General features: G+C 34.3%; 1 protein-coding gene across 1 annotated transcript in view; it reads right to left on the reverse strand.

Moving 5' to 3' along the window:
• The window catches only part of GRID2 (glutamate ionotropic receptor delta type subunit 2), a 1366516-nt gene that overhangs the window by 681364 nt on the left and 657944 nt on the right, over positions 1-27208 (reverse strand). The window contains exon 3 of the mRNA XM_054591733.1: positions 8447-8731. Within this exon, the coding sequence (XP_054447708.1) occupies positions 8447-8731 (285 nt within the window). The remainder of the gene's footprint in view (positions 1-8446; positions 8732-27208) is intronic.

The following is a 27208-nucleotide window of genomic DNA, read 5'->3' on the forward strand; positions in this document are numbered from 1 at the left end:
CCAGTATGAGTATTAGAAAAAAAATCTTTTTGTGCTTACTTAGTTTGCAGTGAGCTTTTGTCACTTGCAAGACTGAGGATATTTACCAATGCAAGGTCTGTTGATAAATATCTAACTGTTTGGTGATGAAGTTGAAGACAATGTTCCTAATCCCGAGGTAAATTCAGGTTAGTGGAGGGGATAACCAGGATTATGTTTTAATGTGATTAATTTCACTAAAAGAAGTATAACCGAGGAATGAAAGCATAGGATAGTAGCAACTAACCGCACCTTATCAATGCAAAAAATAACATTATTTAACCTAATTACTTGGCTGTTCTGATGAAATATTAAACACTTTGTTAATTGCAAATTTCTAAGCAATGTACATTTACATTATCAAGACTTTATTAACCCAGTCAAAAGTCCCATTTTTTTCTTAATTTTCTTTTACTGTCTCTTTCTACATGAAGTATAGAAAACACAAGTAAATCTTGATAAGGACTAAAAGTGAACCTAGGTAATACCCTCACAACTTGATATTCTATCAACCATCAATATCGCTGATATTCGAATAACTTTTTTAAACTACTTCCCATGACAACTCTGAAAGAGGTAGTGGCTGATTTAGGCTCAATGATTTACTTTATTAAATTGTATAAAATAATGACTTAATTATAATCAGTAAAATAAGATTAAATTTAATCTCTATATGAAAAAATGGTTTACATTAAAATCAATTACAGTAGGAAAGTTCCAGATCATATTAGAATCTGATGTATAAACACATTTCAAAACTGACCTCAAAACCAGAAATAGGACATCTTACTCTTCATTGCAAACCAATAGTCAGAATCCAGTCTCTGCTTCCTTTGTGCCAAGAACTGTGAGAGGTACTTGGAAGAGAACTTTGACCAAGACCAGCACAATCCCTGCCCACAGGTGGCTTGTTATCTACAATCCCTCATGATAAAAGACCTTACTGCAGACAGCAGGATCTTACAACATTACCCATTCTCCAAACTGCAGTGGCAATTTAAGTAAATGTAATGACATTCTCTGGAATATATCAAAACAGTAATTCTCAGTCTTAACATTGTATTCAAATATCATTTTTAAAATATTGAATTTGGTAGGAAAGGATATTTGTCATTAATTATTTCTCATCTTTTCCCTCATTTGAGTAGATTAGACACATTTAATCATTTTAATCACTTAATTCATTGAAGACCTCATCCGGAGCCCAAGACTTCAGTAGTGTATTAAGCCAATCTTGATGTTTCTGAAATTATGACAGAATGCTGAGCATCAAAATTAATATTTAGAATTGTGTGACTTTTCTTTTAGATAAGAAGAAATATGTCATACTGCTGGATACATAAAATACATCATTGAGCTGAACAAATTTTCCCAACATATGAATAGGAAAGCATACCCTAAAATTGCCTTGTTACCTAAGAAATTAAGGCTTTTGGAGAACCCTTACTTGAAAAGGAATTTGAGTTTTTACTGAGTATTTTTTTGACATTGTAGTGTATTTAGAAAAATAATGATAATAAAATACAGTATTAGATTTCAAGGTGATAACAGTTCAGCAATAAAGTTCTATCACTGAAATTTTCTGTTTGATAAGAACTTGTGATTTTAACATTCAATCATAGTGTTTCAATATGTGTATTATCTTTCAATAATACTGATCAACATTTTGTAAGGACATTTTGCTGATGAATGAATCCAAAGTAGTAGAATATATCATTTTTACCTACTTGACATAATATGTACTAATGCAAAGGAAATAGTTCAGTGAGTTGCTTGGAAAAATTGTATATTTATTGATGCCTATTGAAGTAAAAGAGAGAATTGAAAGTTGGAATGTGGCCAAATGAGTAATAACTTTAAGGCTGTCTAGAGAGACAGTTAATAATATAGTCATTAGACATTTGAAAACACGCTCAGGGTGATTGTAAACATTTGCAACCAATTAAGAAGAATGTGTCCATTTTATAGGCCTTGATTAAACCTATGTCAAGAATTCATGGAATATATTTTGTGATTTCTAGGAATTCATTCATGAAGATGGTCATTCAATATTCATTTCAAAGGGCCCTGCTGCATGGCAATTTAATTGTAAAAGGTGACATACGGAGGCCTTAAGGGCAACATTTAAGTACCTCAAATCATTCAACTATGTATTGATCCTTAACTTGGGGTTGCTAAATCGGTGTTTTTAGAATGCGAGGAGCCCATAAATAACCCATTTAGTATTACGTAAAGGTAAGTTTCTTTTTTCTTTATTTCAAAGTGTGCAATTCTCTATGCACAAAAACAAAGAAACTTGATTATCTACACATGTATATAGAGAAAGATATATCATATTTTGTCATGTATAATGTGCATTTTTGCCCAAATTTTTGAGGGAAAAATAAGGATGCATATTATACATGGGCAGTAGTGAAATATCTTGTATCTGTTCTTGTGTTTTGTAATTATTTGTTACATAAAATTTCTTGTACTATAACATGTTCAAAAACAAATGCTAAAATTCTTTTATAATATAAAAAACAAGTATTTAAATATAAATAAATAAATAATTGAATTAAAAAATTCAAACAAAAGATTTTTTTTCCTGAAAGTTTGGGCCTAAAACATGGGTGCACATTATGCACCACAAAATATGGCACTTAATTTAGTCATTTCCATGCTAAGCTATTTTATTTTATCAACAACTATTATGCACTTTTAGGTCTCTGATTTTCAGAAATACTGAATTTAACAAATTAAAGATTTATATATAACTAAAAATCTTGTAAAAGAGATTTTCCAAGAAAAGATCTTGTAAAAAAATCTTGTAAAAGACTCTACTAAATCTGTAAGGAAAATGTCAGAAAGGCTAAGAATATAAAATAGTTTATGTTGACCAAAGAAACATAAACAAATTCAAACTAAAGAAGCACATGTTTTAAAAGCAACTTTAAATGTTGAATTATAAAGACAAATATTTATAATTTAAAAAATTTAATATAATTCAATTTAATATTAAATTTAAAATAATTTAATTAAAATAACCTAATTGATATTTAATTTTTTTTCTTCTAAGTAAGGTTTTCTTCAAGTTGGAAAGGGAAAGAACATGTACCCACATACGCCTGTTCTTCATTCAGGGAATCATCATGTAACTCATCTCAGGCCGAGAGCCTGCTATGCCCCTAACCAAATTATTTGGTTCAAGGATTAGCACAGGACCCGAATGGGGCCTGAGATTGATATATGGATAGATCCATATAGATGATATTTGATACATGGATGAAGAATGAGAAGGGTCATTCTTTAGTGCAATAATCTGTAAGGATGTGCTTTGGGTCACCAATGCCATCTGTCTTGCCTGAGAGACGAGGGTAAGTTACTACATTCAAAAAGATCATGTCTTTGTCATCACCATAACAAGCTGCTTAGATTCCTCTTATGATAATCCTTATCATCCTTCCAGTCTCCAGAATTAGATCCATCATGTAGATCTACCAATAGATCCATGCCAGGATCAGGCTGGGATCAGCACTGTTTCAGGTAAAGGAAATTAAAGAACCCAAGTAGCTCATTTGATGAAGAGCAGTTCAATCTTACTGCTTATATTATTCTATTCAGTTCTCCCAGTCCTGAAATTCAACTGTTCTCTCATCAATAGTCTCAGAATAGGATCCTCCCACTAAAGCAATCTACCTATTTTTATTCTATTTTGAAGACAACCTACGCCTATAACTTTCTGGTTTCACTATATTGTCAGTTCCGTGATTCTGGAATCTAGCCATTAACGCCTTGCTTAGACTTCTCTGATAGTGAGACTGCCTAGACTACTGTCAATTGTTTTTATTAACTCTTCCTATATATATCGTATTCCACCTACTTGACCAAAGTTCCTTTCAGAGATTTGGTTGAAAGATAAGCACAATTTGAAGGGTAAGGCAATATAATGAGTAATACAATAAGGAGTAACATAAAATTTTTTAAATGCAGAAATTATAAGGACACACAACAAAGTATAAGTGTTTTCATTTTCCTAAAGATAGGTAGTAGTTTCACCTCTCTCGTGTAGGCAATAAGAGCATGTGGCACATTGTGGAATCATGTGTCAGATAATATGATTGAAAAACTAGAATAGATAGGAATAAAAGCATTTAGAAAGGTAGAACACCTGAAAAGCACTTCATATTGAAAATGGGAAATTGTTCTTGGTAATTAGGTAGTAGAAGACTAAGTAATAATATTCTTTACTTATTGATAAATTATTATAAACAAACTGGCTACTTACGTAATTACTGAAAATGGGTCATTTTGTTCAATGTGTTTTAAGTTTCACATCAAGAAAAAGTTTCTGACAATTTAGAAATGTCCAATGTACATTGTGAAGTAGGCTTCTTCAATATGTGAATTCCCTCTTCCTTGGAGTACTCTGGGTTCTGGTAGGGCCAACAATGCTACCGATCAAAGACATTGAGGAAGCAACCTGCTGAAATTTGTTTTCAAAGTGCCTTATTAAGGTATAAACCTGGCTTTATCAGAATTGCTTGGGGCATGTTAAAATAATGGTGCTTGTGCCTACCTTGCAAAAAGTTTGATTTTAGGGTTCTGGGATGGGACCAGGTATTATGATGATTAAAAAGCTCTTCTGGTCATTCTGATTTACTATCAAATTGGGGTCCTAGGTTTCCACTACATTCAATTCTAACCTTTGCTCTATGACTCCATAATCCTTAGGTGATCACAGTTCAATTCTATTTTTTCTATTGTAACTGCAGACTTGATGTCATTGTCTCTCTTTAATAAATATATTCTACATATTTCATTTTTAAGCTTTTTTTTATTTTACAGTTGTTCATATCTTAACCTTATATTTATTTCTATGACATCAAAGTACTCTAGTATTGAAAGGGTATAAATGAGACTATCAGTGTTTGAATCTAGGCTTCTTGACTTACTTTCATGTTACCTGACTTCTTAATACGTCAGTTTTGTCACTTACAGAAATCATCACCGTCATCATCATCATCTACTTCACAGGGCTGCTATGATGATTAAATGATATGATACATGCAAGGCACTTAGAACCTTGCCTGGATACAATAAACATTCTCTATATAATCAGCCTTTGTTATATTTTGGGGTGATAGTTCACTGCAACCTCTTAATATTCATTATACACGGTTCGGAGTATAGGCTCTGGTCAGACTTTACATCTCAGTTTTGATACTCCTTAGCTATGTTTTGTGAACACGTTACACATCAGTTGCTTCTGTTTTCCAATTGTAAAACTGTGATAATAACATTACTTCATTAGAGTTGTTGAGGAGATTAAATGGTATAATATAAAATACTTATTCTTGTCCCTGGCAAATAAAAATGTTCAGGGATATTATTTTAAATGTTTTTATTGCTGCAAGCTTTGTTCACATTTTCTCTTTATTGGGTCAGTTGTCTGCCATATTTTGTGAAAGTTTGGTAGGATTTTGAGAGGTAACAATCAAGTTGAAGTCTACCTATAAACCTTTGATTACTGCTGCTGAAATTAAACACTTTTTATTACACCCCACTAGTGTTTAGTTTGCACCATCCATGACACATTATTTTCTGTATTAAGAGGGTCATATAAATATTTTACCTTTTTTTTTAAATGGTAAGTATCATAAAGGTTGACTGCATTCTGTAAAAGTTTTTATCTCATACTTTGCATCGCACTAAGTAAATGAGCACTGAATATTTCCTGAATGACAGATTTTTTTGAAAGCTCAACACTTTCTAAACTCTTTTCAAGCCTTTTAAAAAATCTTTTGAATCAATCCATTCAAATTAAGTTTCCACATTTTTTTCCTCTTTTCACGCATTTACTTAGAATCAAAGACTTGAATCTTCTTTGTTAGGGAATTTAAAGTAGACTTTTATACTGTGCCCTCATTCATAATTAACTGCTTTGGGGAAAAAAAAAGTGTTTCTCTAATTAACTGGATATAGAAGCTTAATCTTTTTTTAAAGTATATTTTTTTAAGCAAAATACATGTTCAATAACATTTGGCTCCAGCAGGTTGCCTGATTCCATCCACAGATGAGGCTTAATCCATTCATTAATGAAAGCAATTCCTGATAACCAAAATAAAAGTCAAGTATAATTCCAATGTTTGAACCTAAAATGATGACATTGATGAATAGATATGTAAATAAACATAGCCCTCTTCAAAGTACAAAGTATTTGGAATAACGATGTTTATTTTGGACTCTGGTCCAGTTCTTTACTAGAAAGATGTATTGTAAGTATCAAAGAAAAATTTTCTTTCACTATACAAAAGTATAACTGGAAGCCATTTTAATGATACAAGCAAGGTAATTTTTTATAAATTATTAAATTAAATAATAAGTCAAAAGCAAGTTACCATCAGAGTAAAAGATATTTGTTTTTTATTCCTATAACAAACCCTGCTTCTATTAGAGGACCCAGTCCTACATTGAGATTATAGCATCTTATTTACTCAAAAGACATGGAAGAATTTCAAATGCATGTGAATGATTTTATGTTACTATACATTTATTGTACATTTTCAAAAATATTTACCTCATCAATAACAAAAATGTATTCTCTTATAACAATTTCCTAACTGTAATCCATGTAGGACTTAGAAACAAGATAACAAAGGATTTTCTTTCCTCATGGACACTTATATTAAAGAATAAAATTCTTATTTTAATATTGTAAAAGTGTCTTAAAACAAAGCACTTTTGTGTTCCTTATTTTATAGGACGTTTTTGTACTACTAACTAAAAAGTGTTTTCTCCCCTTAAATAAAAATGTAGGGTTTAAAAATTCATAATTGCAAACTATGTTTCAGCAGAGGTCATAAGAATGCCATTTAAGGTTATAAAAATCATAGATTATCTTGTTGGAAGAAAATTGACAAAACCATACTCAGCAGGTTGGTTCCATTGGTACAATTCGCTATGTCCATTAAATAATCCTATCAATGAATTTCAAATTTGTGTTCAGTCCTTACTTTTACTGATGAGCCAATTATTTTTAATTTTCTTTTTGTTTATTTTATTCATTTTAGTCTCTTGGTTTTTGTTCACTGACCCCTAAATAATGTGAATTAAGCAACAAAAATAAGGATTTCCGTGCTGGAGACAAAAGAATGTGCTTCCGGAGAGTGCCACAGACTTTTGGCTGAAATCTACCCATCAAGTTTAATGTGACTCTGGCTGCCAAAACCCCATGTGATCTTTGAATATTTAGGGCTAAATGTAGCTACCGCTTGCTTTCCCTCGCTGGGAGTCCACAGGAGTTCTTATTTGTTGCTTCCCATATTTCTGCCAACCTTTTTTGTGTTCAGTTCTATTGATGCCTCTTCTGGCCCACTCTTGTGTAACTGTTTTCCAGTATTGTTCACAATGCTGGGTAGTTTACAAAAAGAACACCATTATTTTAAAAAATGATTGTTTATTTATATGCTAAGGAAAATAAGTTATGCTTCAGAAGGTGAAATCTTGTTTTTTCACAAAACTGTGAAAACTAGACCCGTCCATACTGAATGGAAATTTTTTTTTCTGAGGTTCCATCTTACGGCTAATCTCTAAGGAAACACATATTTCAAAATGTATATTCCTTACAATCTGTTTCTTCCTTTCACTTGATTATATCCATCCTCATTCTCCCAATAATAAAAATATGAAACTATATTTGAACATCTCTGGGATCAGTCAGTTAGAAAACAAATAGATTAATTCAGGGAAAAAATTAAACAAAATAATATCATTTTTACTTACTTAATTAAATGGAGGTTAAAATATCCCCATTTACGGTAAATTTAGGGAAAATGCTTTGTGTCTTACCTTAGAAAGTTAAATATATTGTCTTCATACGACTTAGTATTTTTGTGAGATTTCATATCGTAGATAACATGCCATGCTAATTTAAAGTAATGTAATTTCAGTGACGTGCCCGTCCCCCAAGTTAAATACTAAGTAGTTACGAAAGTCTACAAAAGGGTGTAAGATATGTCAGATATTTTTGGAACCAATAAATAGAAATAAGTAATTTTTTCAGTATTCCAGGATCTGTGCAAAATGGCCTTTTGTCATTATATAAAGATACAAATGTTTTTGAAAGGGAAACATGACAGTTTTATCTTTATGACTGCATTATTTGACACCTGAAGATATACTAGAGTCAGATTCCCTTTGGAAATATTTATAGACTGAGCATTAGATACAGGTATTTATATTAAAGTCTGATTTCAAAGGGATTTAATAGAAACGATTGAACTTTCCCTTAAAATTTTTGTTGTTACTGCTAGATTTATTAGAAGCATATGACAGGACAAGAAGAACACAGATAACAATGAGTAAGCTCCTTGAAGTTTTTCACGATTTTATGACATTTTTTGCCATGCAAATATCAACTTACAAAATGCATACAAATCACACTTACCGTATTCACTGTCATAAAATATAATGAATTTCTGCCAGGCATATTCTGTGACAACTCTCAGGATAACATCATTTAAGTAGATAGGGGGGCGAACCGAGAGTGTGTAGTCATCATTCCTGTTGCTTCGGGTGAGTCCACAGCCACTCCTTGGGGTCCCAGCTGTTGCGCGCTGAATGAAGAGGTGGGGGATATGCATGGCATCAGCCAAGGACTGGAGGGACCCCGCTGATGTGCAGCCAATGGAACTGACCAGTGCCAAGATGCCTTGATTCATAAGTTCACAGGCTGCAGGAAAGCACAGTAATATTCAAATGTCAATGAGTTTATATTTTCTCTTCTTAGATCAACAGTGAATTAAGTTTATACAGTTATTACACAGCTATGGAAAAATTTTTTAAGGAATATTCTACCTGAGGTGATCCTCAAATGACAAAGTGCTATTGGAATAGAGTTTTTAGAAAGTGCTGCCCTTTTAGAAAATTATTTAGCTTCTCTTGATCTCAGTTTCTTCATGTGTTAAAGAGGGTAAAATAGCATGAACTTATTAGCAGGATCATTGCCAGGGCTGGAAACAATTTAGTGTCTGTTATTTGCCTCTCAGATGATAGTGATAGCCATGCTTTTATAATTATTAATGGATAAATCAGAGAAGAGATAATTCCTTACTAAGTATATAATATAAGATTTTCAAAAAGGAGATAATATTAAACTGGTGATGAATGAAGTGGGGGTGGGGGATGAAGGTTTGAGTAACACATTTCTGACCACAGGAAACAGAGCCATCTGGTATTTACAACTTCGGTAATTCTTGGTTTCTCTTCCTAAAATAAAGAATTGAACATCTTTTTGCTCTTATCCTGGACAAGTCAGAAAATTCACAGTCAAATCAGTACTAAATTTCAGCAACTATCTCATTCTGGTTTCCAGCTGAACAATTTTTTATTTCTTCTATATGATTTATGATCTCTGTTATTTTAACTTTTTAAAATCTTAACCCTAGCATATGTTTATTGATTTGAGAGAGAGAGAGAGAGAGAGAGAGGAAGAGGGAGAGGGAGAGAGAGAAAGTGAGAGAAAGAGAGAGAGAAGAACATCAATCAGTTGCTTCAAGCTCACTCACCGGCCAGGGATCAAAACTGCAACCTAGGTATGTGCCCTGACCAGAATGAACCAGCAACTTTTTGTTGTAGTGAAGGATTCTCCAACCAAAGATCACATAGACAATATCTGTTTTAATTTAATTTTAACTATTCTGTCTGTGACTATATGCTTACTTCAAAACACATTGAAATTAGTTCAAATATAAATTATAAGTAAATATAAAGACAGCATATAAAGAAAGAAGACTTATGAAATGTTATCTCAGAATGTCAACCTTTGAAGGCAAGACATCGAAAAAAATCAAAAGTAAATTTTAAGAAGTCAAGACAAAATAAATCCCATTTAAGGAAGTTCGCTATTATAATTGGCTCAGGCTTTATTCTAGATTTTAGGTATTCTAGTTATTATATTCTCTGTATTCAGACATTAATATAGATTGCTTTACATTTTTAAAGTATATTTTATTGATTACGCTATGACAATTGTTCCATTTTTTCTCCCCTAACGCTACCCTCCTCCCAGTAGCCCCCCTGCCTTAGTTCATGATTTATAAGTTCTTTAGCTCCTCTATTTCCTATACTATTCTTAACCTCCCCCTGTCTAAAAGATTTTATTTATTTACTTTTAGAGAGGGGAAGAGAAGAGGAAAGAGGGATAGAAACATTAATATGTGGTTGCATTTTGCTTGCCCCCTGCTGGTGACCTGGCCTGCAACCCAGGCATGTGCCCTACAGTGGGAATTGAACCCGCAGCCCTTTGGTTTGCAGGCCGGTGCTCAATCCACTGAGCCACAGCAGCTAGAGCTCCCCCTGTCTATTTCGTACCCACCAATTATGGTTCTTATTCCCTGTACATAATTCTTAAAAATTCAAAGGAAGACTTATATGATAAATACCTATTGTAATTAATTGGCTAGTTAATGAAAGGTGACAAAATAAGTTTAAAAGTTATACTATTAACATGCATAAAACCATCAAATAAATTTATTATAATTAATGCTAAGACAATACATAGTAAATAAATTAGAAATCATTATAAATATGATTTTCAAGGATAAGAGAGGTTATATGATTTCAAATAAATGTGAAAAGTAGCATCAGAAGTGAACATTCCTTAGACCATAACAGATTGAGTTTAGAGTTTCAGTAAAAATCATAGTACCTATGTATGTTAATGAAACATGTATGTGATTTTATAGTTATACTTTCAATGAATTTAGGCAACAACACTAGTCAATAGATTGTTTCATTATTGTAGTAAATAATACCATTATTGATTATATAAACAAGTAGAAATTCACTGTTTAAAGAATATTTTGATTAAATGCTTGCTTCATTTAGCATTTAAAATCAAAATAAGAATACATTAGGGTATACAAAGTTGAATTCTATCTTTAGATTACATTAAGAATGATTAAATAACATTTTATATAAATCTATCACTAATGTTATAAAGTTATACATATAAAAGTTTGAGATGAAAAATTCAATTTTAATATTATATTTTCTCATATTTAAAATACATGAAAATTATCTATTTTAATCTTCAAAATTAGGTAACTTCAAAAGGTCATATAGTAATCATTATTTAGCAAATAAATATACTGTAGCATATAATCTATAATTTCCTCCAATCAACTATATCACTTTCTATTAACCTCTGTTAGTAAGTATACAAACTAAACAAATATTAGAAAAAGTTATTACTATGTAAGAAAATGTGTTATTTTTAGATTATCTACTGTTTGGTATTATTCATCCTGCTATATATATAAATTAGCAAGAATTACTGAAATTTCCCTATCAAATCAAAATAAGAACCATTAAAAATTGCAATCAGAGAATGATATACTGTTAGATCTGACAAGCTCTTCAGAGATTATGTAGTCTAGGAATGCAAAATCATCTTTAATTGCTAGGCTAACCACAACTGTTTCATAAGTCGGCATTCTGGAACACTATTTGAGAGATTCTGAGACTCAATAAGAAAGAGTACCAAAGTGATTATTTATGTTGGGTTTCTCAGAGGAAAAGATTGGGGTGGAGGGGAGTGGTAGCCTACAAGCCATAGATGTGCATCCCTCTAGTACTGTTCCACCTGCTGTTGATTATTGATTACAGTTGTCAAAAAGCATATACTTCTCTTTAAAAAAAGACTAGTCTCTAACTCATTGTTCACTATCCATGTCACCATAGCTAGCAAATGATATTTGTAAACTTAAAATTTTGCATGGCAAAGAAAAGATAGATAGAGCTCTCCAGAGGGGAAAGATCAATTAAAGACTGTCCCATTAGGTTTGGTAAAATAGGTAGTCCCACTAAAGAGAAAGGAAGAACTGACACACCTAAAATGGATTGGGACTGGCTGACCCAGACACAACCCCAGTTGGGCACATGAAACAACAGTTCTTCAAGACAACCTATTACGGCTATATTTCATGCCTATTTTGCCTCATTTTATCAAAATAAATATTTGCTCAAAGCAGAGAAGATACAAATTGATTAGCTCTGGAAATTGATCCTTCACAGAGTCCTATAAAAAGTTTAGTACAAAAAAAAGACTATAACTCATGACAGCAGAAGAGAGATTTGAGAAAATAAAGAGCAACAGCAAGAATAGAAACAAGGATTAGTGAAGCAGCCTACCATTTGCTACAAGAATTTCATATCTTGACTGTTAGAATGCCACGTTATTTAGTTATAGTTCCATACAATGCATACTTCAGTTTGTTAAATACAGTGTGAAACTGAATTTGGAAGATCACAGTGTGTTTTTGTGGGTATCTTCCATGTTTTAATTATAAGAATTCAAGACAAGGACTTCTCAATGTTATATTTCTTTCATGCTATTATTTTAAGCCTTGTCATTTATTTATATTATGTATGCATGTACAGATGAACCCCCAAACATATAGAGCATATTGAACAGCTGTGGGCTCTGTGACTCCAGCTGTTTGAGATTTCACTCTATCAAAGATGTTTAGAGTCTGTACTAATTGCTGAAAGCACACTTTTCCTCCCTTTTCCTTCTTTCTTCCTTCCTTCCTTTCTTCCTTTCTTCCTTTCTTTTCTTTCTTTCTTTCTTTCTTTCTTTCTTTCTTTCTTTCTTTCTTTCTTTCTTTCTTTCTTTCTTTCTTTCTTTATCAACATGTTCACCCTTTTTGGTTATTAACAAGTTATGGAAACAAAGTTCTCTGTATAAATTCATGTATCTTTCTCATTTTTTAAACTAATCCATTTGAGTCTTCATTTTCTTAAATAAAATAATATTAAAATAAAATTATAAAGGGTATTGAAATCGATCCCCTGTTATTGAACACTCAATGAGAACTCAGTAAAATATTTTAAGATAGCACCATCCTTCTTGAATATACTTATTGCCTGTGATATTTTTTCTGACTTAGTGTTTATTTTGACCAATTAATTTGTTCAGATATAAGCTCTTACAAAGATTTTAAATCACCTCAGGACTTCAGCCCATTCCATTCATACACTTGTTCTTTAGCTATCTTTAAATGTATTTAACACATTTTAATCAATTTTCAACCATGTGCCAGGAGCTTCTTTGAATATGAGAGAATGCATATGACAGTTTCTATCCTCAAAGATCTCCCAGTCTATCACCATAGTGAATTTCCAAAATCTCCCTGCATCAGGATTCAAAGTGGATGTTTTAAAAAATGCAGATGACTAAGTCTACCCTTAGGAGCTCCACTTTATTCATCCTGGGCTAATAGCCCTGGGTGTGAACTATGATGTGTTATCTGAGCAGTGCTAAGTGTAACCCTTTCTGGAAATATCAGTCTGGTAGAGTATAACTACAGTGCTCTTTGATGTGATTGTTGTACCACATCTGATATTTGTTGATTTCCCTTTATTTCTCTTTTTTCAAAAATATTATTAACAATATGACCATAATTGGGGAGTAGAATTTCTCTATTGTTCTAATTACCTTAGTGTGTAAGTAGGAGTGAGGTAAAGGTAAAGAAGATAAACAGAGTAAATAAAAATCATAGTCCCCCCCAAAGGGATTCTTATCTTTTTTTTCGCAGTAGTAAACCAAAAAGACTTCATACCATATTTCCACAATTCTAAAATGTATGTAGGTTCTATACTTCATCATATCTGAAATTAAGATATATTTTAAAATTATTCAATACATTTAATATGATAGATTATTTTTCTTGAAAAATTCTTAATCAATATTGAATTTTAAAATCAGTGAACTTTTCTAAATAAGAAAATATGGTAAGCTTTCATGGCAGATAGGAATGATTTGTACTCTTTCTGAACAGCTGAATTTAATTTAACTTCATTTTTTCTATTTAATCCATTAATGAATCAGAAGTATAGTATTTATAATTGCTTTTTTCCTTTTTCATCCACCAAAAAGCATTTGACATTTGCTTTTATACTTGTAAGAATATAGTAATACAGAACATTTTCAGCCTACTCTAGACATTTAGCATTCTTTGCAAATGTGATTTCTGGCAACCAGCTGAGAGGTAGGATATAAAAGGTAGGATTAATTTGACACATCATCAATGTAGTTTGCCAAAAATATAATCATTTGGAACAAATTTTAAATAAAGATGGTCTTTATATATAGGTTGTGTTACAAGGTCCAATTTAATCATAATTATCTACTTAGGAATTGAAAATACTGAAAAATATTCATTTTATTATAATTAAAAAGCATTAAAACTTAATTTCTTCTTGCAAATAATATGACTGACTAAAATGGTTGATTACCAACCATCTAATGAACTAACTGAATAATTTTCAGTTAACTATTTTTCAGCCATCTAAAAAAGCCAGCATGAACCTTTGTTATAATTTGTGATCAAAGCCTGAGGTGTACTAAACATTTAACCTAGCACCTATTATAAGTCACTTTATTTTTTCATTTCCATTTCATAACAACCTTGTCCAGAAAAGCTATTACTATTCCCATTTTCAAGTGGGGAAGCTGGCTCAGTGAAGTTAAATGCATTGTCCGAATTCATATCATTAGTAAACGACAGAGCTGGGATTCAAACCTGGCACAGATTTCAATGCCTAGGCCATAAAGAACTGAAAAATAATTGCTTTTAAACTCAGAGGCCCATATAAAAACTGGAAGTCACTTAATCCTCTCTTACTACAAGATTCAGTAAATTTCAGCTTCCTAATGTAAAAGAGAAAAGGACAATAATAATGTGGATACCATTCTTTCTCTTTTCTTTTGGGCTTGGGTATAAGTCATTATGTTTGTATAGCTTCAGCTCCAAATACAGAAAGTATACACAGACAATTTTAACAAGCATGAAAACAGCTGCTGAGAAAAAAACTGCAAAGTACTGAGTACACTTTCCATCAAGCCCTAAAGTGGCTCTACAAACAATAATGTGATAACAATGATAATATAATGAATAAATATTAGTATGTTTTTATATAGCTGTTTATAATTTACAAAATCAGCATGCCTATATTGGATAAGTTCCTATCCTCCTTTATAGAACAATGAACTGAGCCTCTTTTTTACATTTCTAATTAGTAGTGAAGACAAGCCTGGAATATATTTTAGAACCTTTCAATTATGTATTATTATAACCTCCTATTTGTGGAAGTTCAGATTAATTCCCTCCTCTTTTAATGGTAATAACAGTTCTGCAATGAACACATTTATGTGCATAGATATCTATATGTTATGTATGTAAAATGTACATACTGGGTACATGCAAAAAGGGCCATTATTATATGATGGCTCCAAAGTATTTTTCCTAGATTGTTGTTTGGGGAAGCCTTTTATGCAGAAGTGAATCTGGGGTTGCAATCTGAAAGGTAAGTAGAACCTAGTTAAGTGAAAAGAAGTTATCTTGATAACAAAGGGTAGAGAAAATATTTCTAAACAGGAGAAACAGAATGTGCAAAGATCCTGCGGCAGAAAGATCAAGAAATACCTGAGAGGAAGACAGAAGAGCCAGGGAGCTGAAATGGAAAGACCATGCTGGAGAATAGTGCAGATGAAAATGGAGAAGTAGTCAAGAAATGTGATCTGTGAGTAGTTTTGTTTGCTTTTTGTTGTTAATTTGAAGGAGAGCTTCAGTATCAACTTTTTATCTGCTATTTACATGTTAAATACCTTCCTTTATTCTTGTATTTTAAATTTATGTATAATTTATATAGTTATTATAAGTGTACAATTATTATACAATCAAACTTGTCAATCTTTTACTCCCAGAAATATTTCCCTTCATATCATGTTTAGAAAAGTCTTCTTCCCATAATTTACAGACATCAAATAATCATCTTATCTAAAACAAAATCTTCACCATCCTATACCCCATAGCTGATCATTAGCTGACAGAAGATAAAACAATAAGAATTTAGAGAAATAGATGAACACACAATCTTATATTTGGTTGATATAGATAAAAGTTAGTTTTTCTCTACATAATTCAAGCCAGCAGAAAGTGAGGATTAAACATAATTGTAACAAGAATGATAATCATATCATATTATAGTTCTACCTTCAAAACTTTTTCCATCATTTTATCAAAATCCTAGTTACTAAATTTATTATTCTTTTGTACTATGGCACATTCTGGATTTAGAACTGTTCCTTTCAAGATGAGTGACAGCATATTTAATATACTCTAGCAAATTATATCTTGTAAAATAAAAATAATATCTTGGTAAAAAGATATGAGAAACTGTGTGTTTATGTTTGTGTAAGAGGAAGACAGAAAATGACAAAAATAATATTTTACATTGCTCTCTTACTTACTGTGATTTATCTAGAATATTAAAGCCAAAACTCACCAGTCATCTTCAAGCATTTCCTCTATCTTATTCCTCATACCCCTTCAAATCTCTTTTGATTAACCCATTCTCTTAATTTTACTTCCTAAATAATTCTCAAAACTACTCTCTTAAAATATCCACTGCCAGTTCCTTAGTTCAATCAATATCACCACTAATCCAATTACTAAAACTATCACCAAACTGGTGTAATTCCATAGGCCCCAGCTTAACCTTTCTCCAATCATCTACATTACAAACAATGATACCTATTTTTTAAAAAATCCCATTATGTCATTTCTATGTTTTAAAGCCATCAACAAAAGAGTAAGAAACTATTACACATGGGAGACACTAAGGAAAAATTATAGCTAAATGCAAAACGGGATCTTGGATAAGATCTTGGAACAGAAAAAAGTTATTGAAGAAATTGGTGAATTTTAAATAAGGTTTATAGTTCAATTAATAATAATATATCAATTTTAATGGACTGTTCTTGATAATTATACTATGGTTATGTAAGATGTTAATATCAGAGGAAGTAGGGTAAGGCACAATACAAGGAAAGTGAACAATTTTTGCAATTTTTCAATAAATCTTAAACTACTTCAAAATTGAAAGATAGAAGGAGATAAAACTGGCAATGACTTCCCACTTTCTTTTTCTTCCCAAAGAAAAAGCCCAAACTGTTAGCAGGGCATACAAAGCCCTTCACAAACTGGCCTCAGTCTACATTTTCATGCTTACTTCCATCTTCTATTCCTTGCCCTCACGTCTTCCTGCCATTCCACACACTCTCCTACTACCATGATATTTTTTACTTTAATTTTATTTTTTTTTCAGTAGCCTAGGTGCTTATATGTTGGGAAATGCCCTGTCTGGTTTCAGATACTGTAGCCCTGCCAACAGGCAAGAGGGCCCCAAGGCTGGAGCTAATCAAGGAGGCCTTGGGAAAACAGGCCTTTGAGGAGACGAAACCTGTCCCCCTGGCAGCGGCGTAGCCCTTGCCTCCCTCACATCACCCTGCTTGGCTCTGTGATGGTTGGTAGTCAATGACAGGTAAGATTCCTCAAAAGGAGTGATGACCTAAGCCAGACACAGCTGGTATGGGCAGCAGGTCAAGGACTTGGTAGATATGGAGAAAGGGCAAAAAGGCCCACACCCCTCAGCTCGGCTTGGACATGGCCAGGTCCTCATTCTATCTGAAAGAATCTCCTCGTCTCTTGGCAGCTCCCTGCCCCCATCTGGCTCAGGCTCAAAACAATACTGGAGTCAGTTCTAAACTGGACCTGGTGGTTCCCAGGGGATATCAGGCCTAGAAATAAATTATTTAAAGCATGCTTTGTTTCTTTCTCAAAAGCTATGATAGCCAGCTATTGCAGAGAAGGAAATTTACATTATTCACAGACCCTAACCTTACACCCTTTAGCGCTCTGATGTTTACTAGTCTCCTCTTGGACCCATGTAAATCAGTGTGTTCCTGCCATTTGTTTTCTTCAAAACATCATCTATTCTTTGTAAACATTAACATACTGATGTAATGAGATAAGCTGCACATGCCTATTACCTGACCCCACTGATAACCTTTTCAATAAAAGCCTTTGGAAAAAGGGGCTCAGGGGCTTCTCTACCAGAGGGAAGTGCCTTTCCCCGCTTCTCACAGAGAAGTGTTTGCGATGATTCATGTTTATTCCCCCCATTGGTGACAACCCTAGGACAGGCTCTGTAGGATTCAGAGCCCTGCTCCCTCCTCAGCTGGCTCTGGACAGTGACCCTCAGATCCAGGAGCCCCGTGCTCCCCACAATGCATCGCTCACCATGACACTTGCACAATTTTGTCTTTGATAACATTACTGAGTCTTTTGATTCATGAGCATAATAGTTATCTTCATTTAATTCATTCTTTTAAAAATGTTCCAAGCAACATTCTATAGTATGCAATGAATAAGACTTGCTCTTCTTTTGTCACATTTATTACTAAGTATTTTATATATTTATATTTTATTGTAAATGGTGCTTTTATTTTAATTTTAATATTTTCTTCCTAGATTACAAAAATAGATTATCATATATTGATTTTATATTATGAAATCTTATTAAACTTACTTGTTAGTTCTAGTTTCCTTTTTGGTTGATTCTATTTTCTACATAGATTCACACCATCTTCAAATAAGGCTCTTGAACTTCTTCCAATTTGAATTCCTTTTATTTTCTTTTCATACCTTATTGCACTGGCTAGTACCAGTCCAATGTTGAATACACATGTAAGAGAAACCACCAGTCCCTTATTCCTGATCTTAGGGGAAAGCATTTAGTCTTTGACAATTAAGTATGATGCAATCTATAAGATTTTTCTTTTTTTGACCAGGATGCTCCCTTCTATTTTGTTGAGAGGTTTTTTTTGTTTGCTTGTTGGTTTGTTTGTTTGTTTGTTTTGATCAAAAATGGATGTTGGATTCTTATCAAAAGCTTTTTTCTGCAACTTTTGAGATGAAAACATGTTTTCTATATTCATAGTCTCCTAATATGGAAATCACTTTAGTTGATTTCTGAATTTTAAGCCTTCCTTGTAAGGATAATGCTGACTTCAGTAACTAAGTTGGAATATAATCATATCTACTCATTTTTCTGGAAGAGTTTGTGTATAATTAGTGTTTGTTATTCTGTCCTTAAATATTTGGTAGAAGTCACCAGTAAAAGTTTCTAGGAGAAGAGTGTCATTGTGAGAAAGTTACTAATTATAAAATCAATTTTAATAATAGATATAGAAATATCCAGATTATATATTTCCCATTGAGTGAACTTAGCTAGTTTGGGTCTTTGCAGCAATTTGTCCTTTTCATCTAAGTTGTCAAATTTTTTGGCATAAAGGTGTTCCTAATAATCCCTTGTAATTTTTTTTATATCTGTAGAATTTGTAGTAATGTTGCCTCTCCCATTCCTAATGTTGATAATTTGAATCATCTTCTTGATCAATCTAGATAGAGATTTATCAATTTTATTAATTTTCTCCAAGAAATAGCTTTGTTTTCATTGATTTTCTTTATTGGTTTCTTTGTTTTATATTTCATTGATGTCCACTGTGACCTTTATAATTTCCTTCTGCTTAATTTGAGTTTAGTTTACTCTTCTTTTTCTAGGGCAGAAGCCATGATCATTAATTTTAGCCTTTTTTTCCCTAATATAGGTATTTAGTCTTATAATTTTCTCTTTATGTATTGTTTTAGTTTACCCTCTTTCTGCTAAATTTCATCCATTATTCATTTATGTGATTCACCTTTCCTGCTAATATATTTAATCATAATTATATTTTTATTCTCTGTTTAATAGTTCCAACATCTAGGAATATAGCTCAGTATTTTTCTGTTGCTTACTTTACTTTCTGAAAATGGATTTTTTTCTTGCATTTTTGTGTCTCGTAATTTTAGATGGATTGCTGGACAGCAGATGTTAAGATAAGTGGAATATATCTATATACTTCTCTTGTCAGGCTTTTAGTGTGTGGAGAGTCACTCTAGTAAGGAATTGATCTGGATATATATTTTATTTGTTGTTGTCATCACTCTGCACCATGCTCCACAAGCTTCCAATTCTGTTAGCAGCAGGTTGTTGTTACTTTGTACTGAGAATGGGGCCTGGACTGCCGGCAGGTTTCCTTCACTGTTCCTGTTCCTCCCTAGCTGCACCACAGAGAGGATCCTTTTGTGTCTTGGATACACCCACTCAGGTAGACTGCTGTGTGTTACTCCGCACAGGGTTCTATGCTGTCCTGGTTCAGCCTCAATCTCAAGCAGACCCTATGCAACTGAGACTTAAGGGTCAGCCTTTCTCAATGTTGCTTTCCCTCATCTCTGTGGTAGCTAAACACCACCTTTTATCTTTGGTGGTGGGTCAGGAAAGAGATTCCTGTCTCCTAGATTCAGTACAACACTGCTTGCTATTTGTGAAAGATCTTGACCCAAGATGGTTTCCTACTTTTCTTATGATAGAGGCCTTTGCTTTCACCCTTTCAACCAGCAACAAGCACCGTGTGGATAAGAGGGTTTTTTGCCTTTCCCCCAGCACCTTCATATTTTCACTTTGGCTCTTCCCAAATAGGTGCTCACCAAAGAGAAGACTATATTCAGTTCCACAGCAAACATCATTTATTTAGCCCAGTGATGAGAAGCCAGATGAGTTTGAGTCAGGCATCTTCTAGGCTCTCCTTGACCTGCAGATGAACTTAGGCCTCATGGCCTAGTACTGAAGCTGAACATGTGAAGCAGGCAAGCCCTCCACAGGAACTTTAGAATATTTCTTGTTTCAAGAAAAATGTTCCCAGCATCAATAGACATACTTGGGTAGAAGCGCCCCACCCCCATGAGCTCAGCTGGCTCCACCTCCTCTCCCAGGTCACCCTGGAGCCTTGGCTGTGGAAAGGCCTACATTCCCAGCTGTGCGACAGAATGGAAAAGGTTCCAATCCACTCTCTCTGGAGAGTGGGAGCCAAGCTATTCCTGAGCATCTTCCTGTGCCAACCCAGCCCCATTGGAAACTGGACTGCTGGTGGCTGGAGGAGGGCGAGCTCAGCGTGGTGGGAATGAATTTGGTGACGCCTGAGCACCAGTTCCCAGGACAGTACGCAACATAAGAGCCCAGGGGCCAGTCTCCTGCTGCAGGGAAACAGCCCTGTGATTCACTGTCAGTGCCAATGGAGCAGGGACCAGGCACCAGGAACCAGGGACTGGGGACAAGGGCCACAAAGGACCAATATACCAGGGCTGCACCATCCAGGCCAGTGGTGTCACTGAAGACCTAAGTGCCATCTAGGACCACAGTGCCCAGCAGGTGCATCAGGGGCTTGGCAAGTGGCAGGGTGATGCTCAAGGCTGCCCAGCAGGGACCGGGCTGAACTGTGATCCAAGGGGCTTCTTGGATGGTCAACACTCCTGCTGAGCCCGGAGCCCAGATCCCAGAAATTGGGAACACTTGTTGTAAGGGGCCACGATCTGTCATCTGACACCACCTCCTTGTCCTGTCATTCTCAGTGACCTGTGGGACAAAGGCTGGGATTTCAGGAGCAAGTTTGCTGAGGACTCCAGTGTTTCCCCTACATCTTTCTCTACAAAAAAATAAGTAATTTTTTGAAGCCAGAGAAGCCAACAAAGGCAGCAATGGGGCCTATATAAAAAGTGGAAATGATGAAGCAAATAAAGGAGACTCAAATACAGCAAAAAGCAACAATGGAGGAAACTCAGCAAAAAGCTACCTGTCCAAGCTGACATTAAATTCATGCTGGAAAACCTGACCAAACAAATCTAAGGAGTATGGAAGGAAAAACGAAAATCAGTGGAACAACTATGCACAAGAAAATGGTGAGATCCTATGAACATGACAAGAATTAGCCTCCAAATAGGCAAAACAAACTTCAGAGCTTAAAACACAGTTCTTGGACTAGGGAAAACATAGAATCCAATTTGAAGCAGCAGTTGCAGGCAGTGAGGGGTGTTTCACTAATAAAGGAGAAACAGTACAAAGAAATGCAGACATTACCGAAGGAACTAAAGAAAGTCTGAACTGAGAGAGCAGCGAAGACCCACAGCTGGTACCCCCAGGAGAAAACTTTCCTGGAGAAGAAATTGAGTGAGCCAGCCATGAGCATGTTGGGAAAGAAAGGAGGTGAAAAGGAAGACCCAGGCCTTGAGATGGCAGCAGACAGGCATGCTTCTGGGTTGTGCTGAGACCTCCACACAGAGAGCTTACCGGTCACTCAGGAGGGTACTGCAGCCATTCAAGCAGTGCCCGGAGGGAGGTGCAGGCCACCCAAAGCTGCTTATAAAGTCAGAAGCCACAGCTGCAGCAGGAACACGGGTATATGGAGGGTTGAATCAGAGAGAGGCAATAACCGCAACAGCCTGCTCCACAAGAAACCCTCCCCTAGGCACCATATCAAGGATTAATCCCCAGTAATTCCTAGACTATCATTGATTCAATAAGAACTGGAGCAAGTATTCTCAGGTGCTGCATTAACCTGGTTAGTAAGGCTCTTGGATCTCATCGCTACTGTAAAGTATCCATCATGACGTGTTAGTGTGAAGGCTTTTTTTAGTGTGGAGGTGCTTTTTTCCAGACAAACTGCTAGGTACTTGTGTGACCAGCTTCCCTTAATTAGGGGTGTGTGTGTGTGTTTAATTGCTTTTAAAGAGAGAAAGAGGGAGAGGGAGAGAGAGAGAGGGAGAGAGAGAGAAAGAGAGAGAGAGAGAAAGATCAATTTGTTGTTCTACTTATTTATACATTCATTGGTTGATTCTTAAATGTGCCCTGACTGGGGATTGATTGAACCCTCAACTTTGACATATTGGGACTATGCTCTAACTAACTGAGCTACCTGGCCAAAGCTAGATGTTTCTTTCTTAGCTCTTGTTAATAAACAAGGTGTTCCTCAAACCTCCAGATAACCTAACACCATTTGCCAAGCACTCATACATGACACCGAGTCTAGAAAACCTCCTTGAGAAAATGAAAGGAAAACAGTTGTATAATTTACTTTATCTAGCTGAATCAGATTTTTTAATAGAAAAAGCACCTTTAATATTGGCATTTCAGATTCATTTTATATAGTACTTTTTGCTCTGTAAACAACCAGTACCAGTTTATCCTCCTTCCTTTTGGCCGACTTAACACAAAGGCAAAGTGTTTTTAAGCTTTTTTAAAAAGTTTGTGCCAGTGACTAGGTAGCTCCATCTGAAGTTTTCTCATGAGTGTAAAGATACTCTAATAACAGCAAGGTCAATAAACACTAAGCAGAATGACCTTTTGCCTGCTGCAGACTTATAGTTTAGCTTTCATTAAATTGAGAAGGGAAAAGGTAATAAAGGGGACATGCGTTATGTCAGCTCTTTTGAAAATGTTGTGACTCTAGAATTAGTGAGGGAGAAATACCAAAGGAAAGTTTTTAAATATCTGGACAACTTTTAAAGGAGTCGTGCTATCTATTTACCTAACAACACCCTAAATTCTAAGATGACAAGATTACTTAATATTAAGCAGAGTAAATAGTTTTAGGCCACTTATTACATTTTCTTACTATATATGAACTTAACAGTACTTTAAATGCCTTATGTACTTATGTGCCATATATTTATACCTTTTTAATAGAACTGGGAGTAGTATTTTAAATTAGCATAGACTTTTAGTGTAGTTTTTTGTTGTTGCATTTATGACATATTGATGGTTATACTGGTAATTCTTCTAAATGCTTAACCCTAGTACAAAAATATAACCCTATATTCTAACAATGTTCTTCAATGGAAAATTTTAATCACCTTAGTTTCCCAAAAATTGTCAGTAATGAAAAACTTCAAAATAAATCTCTTGAGTTTTGTTTTATTGATCTGTAAAATGAATTCCTTTAAATTGAATTAAGAAAGGACTCTCAATGTGCCTTTAACTTCTAGCTTTAACAATTTTTCTGTTAAATATGTAGTTTCTTATTGAATAAGTTTTTTAAAAAATATTTTATTTATTTATTTTTAGAGAGAGGGGAAGGAAGGGAGAAAGAGAGGAAGAGAAACATCAATGTGTGGTTGCCTCTCGCATGCTCCTTACTGGGGACCTGGCCCACCACCCAGGCATGTGCCCTGACTAGGAAATGATCCAACAACCCTTTGGTTCACAGGCTGGCACTCAATCCACTGAGCCACACCAGCGAAGGCTGAACAAGCTTTTTGTTATTAAAAAATAAAAGGCTTAACCAATGTCACCACAAAATATTCAACTAAAAAAAATGTTCAGTTGCCCCCTGTAGCTACTGGCTACCATACTTGCCATCACAGGTCTATACTGTAACAAACATGTGAGGAAAAAAAGAGAAAAAAATAAATAAATGCCTACTTGGTTTAATAAAAGAAAAATCTTGTTTTATATTAAAAAGAAAGATTTTGACTTCATAGGTGATAGGTGGGAGAGGCACTGTGCCTGCTGACCTGTAGCCGACCCGCACCCACAGCATGCCTGCCACTGAGCGGAGCTCTCCCTGATACCCTGTTAATGGAGGCCCATGGCAATAGCTTACAATTGAGTATTACCTCTCTTTGTGTCTGGGGTCTTCAGTTATACCAAGGAAACACAGTAGCTCACACCTGGCCTTCACAAAGTCATAAAAATTCTAAGTGATTCCTTCTAGCCTGTGAAAAGTCAATCATCTGTTTCCTCTATTGTCAAAGGCCAGACTGTTTATGTCTTTTGTCTCTCCCTGAAGAAGCTTGTCCTCTTTGGATTTTGGTTTCTTGACTATTTTCAGAAGTGCTATGGCATAAAACTTATGATTTTGAAATTTATTTGGCTTTTCTCATTTTTAAGAGGAGAACTACTATCATTGTACCTTTTTACCTCTGAAGAATAGGCAAAAGGAAATTCAGTCACTTCTAGGTTATTCCTTCAACATTCTGTAAGTGCCTATTGCATTGTATTTACTTGCTTACATGACTGTCTTCTGGATTAGACCATCTTCTCCAATGCTTATTTGAAGCCCAGTACCTTGAATCTTATAAACTCAATCACAGTTTGTTAGTCACATCTAGACAGACTTTACGTACTTTTGATTAGAAAGAGTGTACTGTTTCTGAATATCATTGTGAATAATTTTATTTCTATTACTAATATTTTATTCTTTGACAAGAATGTCATTCAGGCACACATATTACATGTAGACAATTCATTCTTCTTCATGGGAACTTTCTTACCATGGCCTGTAAGACCTCTATAAGCTCATGCCTGGCCACAACTCTGACCTAAACTATTACTTTCTGCAGTGCTCATTCTACTTACACCACACTGGTCTTACTGCTTTTCCTTATAGCCTTTTTTCTCTGTATTCTGCCTGGGATGCCTTTTACACATGTACTCCATCTTATAACTTCACACTACGCCTCTGCTCTTACAGCCCCTCTTAATAGAATCTTTGTTACCCTCTATCTCATGACCTTACTTTATTTCTTCCTTAATATTTATCATTATCTAAATACATTTGACTTATCTAATTGGTTCTACACTTTTAAATTAGAGGAGGAGCTTTGACTATTTGCTCAATGCTTTATGCCTAAAACCTAGAAAAGAAACTGGTCTATAGTAAGCATTCAATGCATATATGGTGAATGAATGAGTAGCTAAATATACAGGGTAGCAGCTGTCTAATCCCCAAAGTGAAAACTGTGTAAGGTACATTAATTGTACAAGAAATGGTCATCCACTTTAATGTTACTCAGCATGCTTATTTCTCAAAAACAGTCTATCCTTGTTGATTAAGAAGAATCTTAAATGGAGTTGACAATAGTAAGAAGGGCAGAGGAAAAAGAATTTGTCCTTCATAACAAAAGTGTTATGTAGCACTCCCTTATGTGCACCACTTAGAAATATTAATATTCTTTTGAAATAGGCCTAGCATATGTAAGCTCCATGAAACCAGAGACATTGTGCATTACTTTTTAACTCAGATGATCTTGACAGGTAGGAGACTTCAGTAAATATTTCTTAAAAATGTGAATGCAATATAATATGTAGTAGATTAGAATATCATCTTTAGAAGCATTATTCTCCATGGATGCTTTTGCATTACTGATATATCAAATATAATCTATCTTTTTAGTCTGTAAACATTTACTTTAAAGGTACCTGAAATTTTATTTGATTAAAATAATTTTTTAATACTATGTATATGTTAGATGATTTTAAGCTAAGCAGAAGAATTCATTTTGGTTTTTAAATGGACTAACAGGGGTATTTGTATGATTTATTATACAACTATGAAAACACATGTGATTTTCTAATGCAGTATATCCCAATTCATCCTAAAATGCTTTTAATTTTTTTCTCAATCTCTAATCTGTGATTTTTATCTTGGTCTGATCAAGACACAGTAACTGGTAGCAGGAGCTATATCACAGTCAGCTATTTGTTACTCGATCACCACTATCACAATTTATGGATAATCACACTTCACTTAGAATAAAATGCACTTGGATTATTCTCTGCGGAAGTAATCTTTTACCATCTGCAGTTTGTTATCATATTCTAATTTCTCTAATAATGCCTTTCAACATAGTATCGGAAGCATTTCTATTTCTGGGGGAAAAACTATGTACTTTACAGAGCTACAGAACAGTGCATAAGGTCAAAAACACTAATAGTTTGGCCTCTGCTAGAAGCAATTATGAAGTAAAAGGAGCTAATTCCTGAAAAGTATGGCATAAAATTTGTGGCCACTATTTCAAAAAACAGCTTTTCACTAAGTCACGTGAACTCCTTATATATTTTTTGTAAGCAGCATTGTGCAAGTCGTTGAAAAGACCTGTATTTTAATGTTTGACACTAATTCCCTGTGTGCAATTCACTTAAATACGCAAAGATAGTGTTTCTTCGAAGGGAAGACATAAAATCAAAACATTACACTGACACGACAATCTTCTTAACCACTGATACCAGCATTGAAAACAATGACAACAAAAACAAAAAACAACTAAGCCTCCTCTGCTCCTGCTATTGCCTAGCAGCACAGGGAAACGTGTTGACTCTATCTGATCTAGAGACTTACTGTGTATGGAAGGAGTCCTGAGCTTTAGTTATTGTTCAGACGTGAATTAGTGAAGTGATGGGCCTTGGGCAGCAATCACTTTTTCTTTTAGGATTTTAGTTTCTTCATGCACTAAAGATGGTGATTAGACCAGATGGTTTCCCAGAATACACTATACCAACATTTTTCTTTCTTCTCCTTCCTTCAATTATTAACAAATCTTTCTTCTATTTGGCATGCTCCGACTTAATGAGTTACATTTTGGCCTAGAAATAGAAATAATCTTTCTTTTCCTTTACAGTGGCTTCATAGTCCTCTGTTTTGATTCAT

The sequence above is a fragment of the Pteronotus mesoamericanus genome, unplaced genomic scaffold (genome assembly GCF_021234165.1).
Source record: "Pteronotus mesoamericanus isolate MK-2021 breed Mesoamerican mustached bat unplaced genomic scaffold, CSHL_Meso_final scaffold_232, whole genome shotgun sequence".
Taxonomy (NCBI): Eukaryota; Metazoa; Chordata; class Mammalia; order Chiroptera; family Mormoopidae; genus Pteronotus; species Pteronotus mesoamericanus.